The sequence below is a fragment of the Lissotriton vulgaris genome, chromosome 6 (assembly GCF_964263255.1).
Source record: "Lissotriton vulgaris chromosome 6, aLisVul1.2, whole genome shotgun sequence".
Taxonomy (NCBI): Eukaryota; Metazoa; Chordata; class Amphibia; order Caudata; family Salamandridae; genus Lissotriton; species Lissotriton vulgaris.
This window is the reverse complement of record NC_141694.1, coordinates 1,705,407,284-1,705,414,042: the sequence shown is the minus strand read 5'-3', so window position 1 is coordinate 1,705,414,042 and position 6,759 is coordinate 1,705,407,284. Positions and strand designations below refer to the sequence as shown.

General features: G+C 43.3%; 1 protein-coding gene across 1 annotated transcript; it reads right to left on the bottom strand.

Annotated features, from left to right (window-relative positions):
* Window positions 1-3,746: 3,746 nt before the first annotated feature.
* Window positions 3,747-4,140, bottom strand: LOC147709335 (ATP synthase F(1) complex subunit epsilon, mitochondrial-like). The gene has a single exon (XM_086925467.1). The coding sequence runs from the start codon at window positions 4,071-4,073 to the stop codon at window positions 3,912-3,914; it is 162 nt and encodes a 53-aa protein (XP_086781593.1). The 5' UTR covers window positions 4,074-4,140; the 3' UTR covers window positions 3,747-3,911.
* Window positions 4,141-6,759: the final 2,619 nt, after the last annotated feature.

The following is a 6,759-nucleotide window of genomic DNA, read 5'->3' as shown; positions in this document are numbered from 1 at the left end:
ATTCTGGATTACACAAAACAGCAGAACTTTGCACAAGAAGGGTTAGCCAGCCACACTCTCACAGACACAGATACAAGGGAGGTCTGGTCACACTATAAATCATGCAATACAGTATGTTGCCCCAACACCTTTAAATGCTGCACTCAGGACAGACAGTAGTCATCTGTCCACTATAAGGGCACGTTTGGTGCACCCCTCTAGGTCACAGGACAGGTTCTGGACCTTGCATTTTTAGGGACAGGTCGAGGCCTCTGCACGTTAGATTCACATTACCTCAGGGGCCAAAAAAAAGTCATAATACCAGATTAAAATGCATCTAGGCACTCAGGGTAGAGATACATGCCTGTTCACCACACAGGGGACATTCTCTTCCCAACTGGGCTAAAACGTACAGTGAATACAAGCTCCTAACATCTTTCCAGGTTTCATCATTTTTTGTAAAGTCAAGCCATTATAGATTGCTTCCCCCAAGATTTCTGGTACACCCTTCTGTTCTAAGTGGCTAGGATGTTATCCCCGCCTTTTCATACTTGTGTTTGTTGACCGTATCCTGGTTTTCTCTCAAAGCTTGGAGTGCTGATTTATCAGAGAAATCAGTTTTGGGAGCTGTCCATTAATGCCAGCAATAGGTGTAATTTCTGGTAGAAGTCACAAGGAGACTACAAAGTTAGGGGGGACAATTAGGGTTGGCCAGAAATAGAGCATCCTTCATGATTTAGCTGGTGTGTTGCCAGCCCATGCAGTGGTACACCCACATCAATGAGCAATACATGAACTGCAGAGTTTCTGATCTAAACAGGCTTGCTAATTGGAAACTCTTTGCCAGTAGTCCATTTGCCACAGGACTGCTGGCATGAGAGCACCGGAAGGTCCACCTCTTTCCAGCACTCTTTTCCTCTTTTAAAACACCATGAAAGTCATGGTTCAGAAAAAGAGAAGCAACAATGAACACCACATGCTGGGAGAAAACTCCATTACATTTTCAATGAATGCCCTCCTAATGTGTCGGTTCACAAGGCCAATGGAAGCTCATGTTCATGAGCACATGAATTCAGTGATATTTTCAGAAAGGCTTTCAACTAATGATCCATGTCTTTAGCTAGTGAAAACAAACCGCTCTTCCACTCAACCTGAAGAGCTGGGGCCGCAATGGAAATGGAAGCAACATCACTTTAAAGCTAGCAGGTGGATTTAAGTACAGAGACTTAAGCACTACAACATAAGCTAGATGAAGGCTCACAGTCATACAGGCCCTGAAGGATGTGCAAAATATGTGCTACTCCAGAGGTGGCACATAGCGATTGCGTCCAAATGGATCCCAATAAGAAAGAGATGGAGCTGATAAGAGAATCATAAAGAGCAGGGCTGGGGGCCCTCGGGTAACCTTTTGATGCACATATCACTATGGCTGACAGGTCAGGAGCGAAGAAACAGCGTTGATCATCCTCAGCCTTTTACAAGCTTCGGCTTATCAAGAAAATTCTGCCCTTCCTGCCCGAAAATGCCGCCAAAACATTGGTCAGTGCCCTGGTTCTCTCCACCCTAGATTATTGCAATGCTCTGTTCCTAGGTGCTCAGGAGAGAGTGTTAATAAAAATGCAGGCCATCCAGAACGCGGCAGCCAGGCTGCTAGGGCGAACCACAAAATACCAATCAGTGTCCCCCATCATACGGCAACTCCATTGGCTCCCAGTGAAGAAAAGGATCAAGTTTAAGTCATTGTGTTTGATCTACAAGGCCTTACATAACGCTGGACCAGTGTTCTTTACTCAGAACTTGACCCCCTACTGTCCTTCCAGAACACTGCGTTCCTCCAGCTCCTTTGACCTGGTGGTCCCCCGTACGAAAACGGTCCATTGGGGTGACAGACGATTTCTCGTAGCGGCACCGAAGCTGTGGAACACCCTTCCTCTTTCTATCAAGGCCAGTACCTCTCTCTGGTCCTTCCGAAAGAATCTGAAGACCTGGCTTTTCAACCAATGATCCTGACTATCCCCTAGGCACCCCTTGTGGGTCTAACATTTCAGTTATTAGCGCCGATATGCCCTAGGGCCTTCGTTCGCGCTTTACAAATGTTATAATAAATAAATAAATAAATAAATCCTTATTGGTGGAAACAATCACAGGCTCCAACCCCTTTAGAAGAGGCTCTGTCCTCCTCAAAGCAGGATGTCCCCTTATAAATGAGAGTGGTATTACAGCAAGAGTACCCTGCACTACAGTTCCTGAAGGAGAACATGAAGCCTCCCTACATGGGTTGGTGCCATGCTTAACTGCAGCTACTCTCATCAGGTCTTTTTGGGCCCCCCACAACGGACGAGGGTTCCCATGGTGAACCTCCACTACATGACTCCACAGCGTTTGTGATCTGCAGCACATTATCAAATCGCTAAGCCTGTAAATGCATTGCTGTCCGTGCATTTTTGCAGTGGGGCCCACAGTCCCCCTCTGGACTAGAGCCACCCATTGAGGGTGTAAACCAGTGAGATTGAGATCTGTGCAAATCACCACATCCTGGCACCAGATCGGTCAAAATGCTCCATTTAGCTGACTCTATAGATACGCCTTTGCTGTCCTATCGCATTCACAGTTCTGATAAATACTCTTGGCACGTGGTCCTTGTTTGGCAAAAAGTGAGTTTTCAGGTGTTAAGAAGATGAATTAAGTGCTCTGTGCCACATCCAGCACATTTGATGCATTAATTTGGGTTGCAACTTAGGGCCTCATTACGATGTTGGAAGGAAAGCATCCTCCCAACAGTCTGAATCTACTTGACTGTCTCAGAGCTCTTCCGAACGACTTGGTCGGTTTACAATCCGCCTGACCGATTACGATGTTCATGGTCCGATTTTAACTCACACTGTCTTTCTGAATCGGTTCCGACCAGTTCTCAGAGAATTTGTGTTGGTCGGAACCACATCTTCCAGCTCTTCTGAAAGCATTTCTGACCGAGTGATTACGATGCCGATTTCCAACAGCATTTCCTAGTAGGCCTGTCAGACACGAAAAGACTGTCGGAAACTGGCTTGGGGGGCCCCTAGTAGCCCCCACTATATCCTCGGACCTCTAGTTTGGGCCTGAGGGGGTACCTAAGGGACCCCTCTGTAAAACCATGCACTATGTGGCAGGCACAATGGGGTGCCTCCTACATTTTGCACACACACCCCATTTCCCCATAGGAACCTGTGTTGTCGGGCAGAACATGGGCTCCCATAGAAGTCAATGGGACTGCGCCCGAACAGTGTTCGGTCGCATCGTAATCGGTCAGGCGGAACTGCCGACCGTGAGTTGGTTGGTTCCCGAATCCGAGGAGGTGTCGGGCAGAAAGTTTCTGTCCAACATCGTAATGAGGCCCTTATTTCTATTCTCTAGCCCTGCAACGGTTTATCAGGAGACGGATTACATATATTCACCAACTGACAACTTTCAAGGATGTTTCTGGATTACATGGATTGCACTTGAGCAATTTAGTACCGGCATTTCCACTGCTAGACAAGGGAAAACACAGCATTTTCATCAAAGGCCCAGTGCAAAAATGCAATTTTTCACTGTTGGTCGCTTCACATGTGGGTGCAAAATTCAGCTGGTATTAATGCAATCTACTTCACCCAGATACGCTGGTACACAATTGCACACTATGTAATCCAGTCCCTGGAATTGGCCACATTTTCTAACGGGAGTAGTAAGGGACCAGAAATTCACTTGGGAAACATTGCAGAAGACCTTTTGCTAGACGTTCACCTTCCGAAAGTATGGTTTTATTGGAAATTCTGTTTAAATTACATCTACATCACAGTAGAACCCATCAGACTACTTGTCCCCTCTCTGTAAGCACACGTGCTTGATATGTCTGTTTAAAAAGGTGCAGTGTTCACGAGACAGCCATCAATCAGCGAACTCTTATGGACATTCTATGAAACCTCCTTCTTGGGTTTTGCAAGTTTGACGCTGGCCACAGCAGCTCTTTCGGCCTCTACTTTGAACTCTGGTTTCAAGGCAGCACGTACCGCCTTGGCACAGATGTGAGAGTAACGGATGTAGTTGAGTCCTGCCTGTCTCCAGAACGCCACCATCTTTGCTACCGGCGCTGGAGCTGCAGTATGATCTGCTTGTGCGATGGCGGACAGGCAGGGGGCGGGACTCGGCCTACAAGATATTGTTCTCTCAATAGAACTTCTTCGGTGCTACTCCTAATTGCGTAGACAAACAAGAGAAACTACAGCAGGATAGTTCAATGCTATAAATGCATACAATTGACAATGCGGTGTTCCGAATGTCATGAGGTAGAATCCCGGCTAGGGAAATGTAGCCGTCCAAAGGTCAAAAAATGAGTATCATAAAATGGGTAACAATAACATATATTATAAATAGTATAATTTAGACTTAGAAATTGCAGAAGATCTGTACTTAGGGTGAATGACAAAAATACAGTTTCAAAAATATCATGGTGCAACAACATTGTGTCAAAAATATTGTCGAATAAAAAAGCTTTGCAACAGACTATGCAAGGAAAGAATATCTTTTTTTATATATGACTAGCTTACCGGTCGCGCGTTGCTGTGATCTCAGAAGAAAGGAAATTTAAGGAAACTTGTTATGATAACATTCAATTTACATTGTGTCATTTTTATTGAAACTTATTAATTTTAATATGGAAAACATTTGAAAGTGTTGTTTTAATTCTGTTTATTTGTTCGAGTGCTTGTGGATACACGTTTTGTTTTGTTTTTCCGTCTGGTTCGTACACAAATAAATCAGAAGGTTTTCCTACGCGTGAGCTGGCCACATACAGTTGTCCATGTGAGAAGCACGGATTCTCCAAATCTAGTCCACACACTTGCAGCGATTGTCCTTGTGCTTTGTTGATGGTCATTACAGAAGCGAGTCGCACCGGAAACTGTAAACGTGCGTACACAAATAAATCAGAAGATTTTCCGACGCATGAGCTGGCCACATACAGTTGTCCATGTGAGAAGCACGGATTCTCCAAATGTAGTCCACACACTTGCAGCGATTGTCCTTGTGCTTTGTTGATGGTCATTACAAAAGCGAGTCTCACCAGAAACTGTAAACATTCAGTATTGGAAAGATTATGAGGGCCTTGGGAGGCCGATATTTATCAATTTTTTATTTTCTTTTGCCAGAAATCTTTGCGGGAGTGTACTCAACAACTTTTAACATTGTTTTATTTTATTATTTATTTATTTATTTATTCATTTATTTATTTTTGTTGCCAGAAACCCTCGCTGGAGTGTACTAAACAACTTTCCAAAGTTTCATGGCGATCGGATAAATGGTGTAGTAATGCATAAAGGACAAACAGACAGATATACAATTGTTTTTATATATATAGATATTGTTTTTAAAAGTAGAATATTTTTGTATAAATATAATTTACATTAGCACAGTTCTATTAAATAACGTTTTTAAATTAATTTAATATATCCTATTCTTTTTAGGTATTAGTGTTGGTATTATTATATATATCAAAAGTTTTATTTTGTTAGTATAGTTTGTAAGTTTTCATTTGTAAATAAAATGTTTTACATTTAATTAGTAATGTATAATTTAGTAGGCAGTTGCTAAGTAGGAAGTTATTTAAAATATCACTTAGGCGCCGATTCCGATCCGGTAAAAAAAATCCCCCGTACGATTCGTATTCGTAGCTGTTTCCGTACGACTCGTAAACACACCGTACGACCCGGCGAGTACGATCCGGACCGGGTGATCAGGACGCTATTCGTACGGTCTGCGTCAGGTAAGGGCGGTTCGTACGGAAAAGCGCACAATCACATACACACCGTACGGCGCGTACCCCCCATGATCGCCGGGGTACGCGCCGTACCCCTGCGATCATGGGGGGTACGCGCCGTACACCCAGCGTACATGGGGTACGCGCCGTACACCCACCGTACATGGGGTACAGTGCGTACCCCATGTACGCTGGGTGTACGGCGCGTACCCCCCATGATCGCAGGGGTACGCGGCGTCCCAGGGGGGGGCCTTCCGTACTTGTTTCGGCGTGAACTATGCGTTTACGGCTGTTTCCAGCTCACGTAAAAAAAGGGTCGTACGGTGCGTACCCGACACGAATCGTACTTGCTGGGTCGTAAAAACCAGCCGTGAACCGTAGCGATGTGACGTACAGCGGGTTCCGAGTGAGACTCGTATGGATATTTTAGTCGTACGGAGTCCTGTACGACTCGTACGGTCTTTGGCTCCTGGTACGAATCGTACTTCGTCGTACGTACGGGGACGTTTACGGGTACGAATCGTACGGGGAAAATTGCTCCGTACGACGATTCGGAGCGCATTTTACTGGATCGGAATCGACGCCTTAGTGTTTCTTATTTTAAATACATTTTTATGATAATGTAATCATTAATTGGTAAATAATTAAGTAAAGGATGTAACCGATTTAAGTGATTAATTCTCATTTTAGTTATTTAGATGTTTCTTGTAATTGTAAAATATTTTGCAATCTAATTTCATTTTTATGTAGTTTAAATAATAATTTTTAATGTAGTATATGGAAATTTTGTCGCAGGTAATTGCCATTGTAGGGTAATATGGTGAGAATTCATTTACATTACAAACTATTGTTTTATTAATTAAATATTTAATTAGAAATACATTATGTATATTATTTAACTGATTATTTATCATTTTAAGTATTTGTTGGATTTTAATTAATTGTTAACTTGTTGAGAAGTGTATTCCATAATAAAAAATTTTAAGGAATTTTATTTTCATTATTTG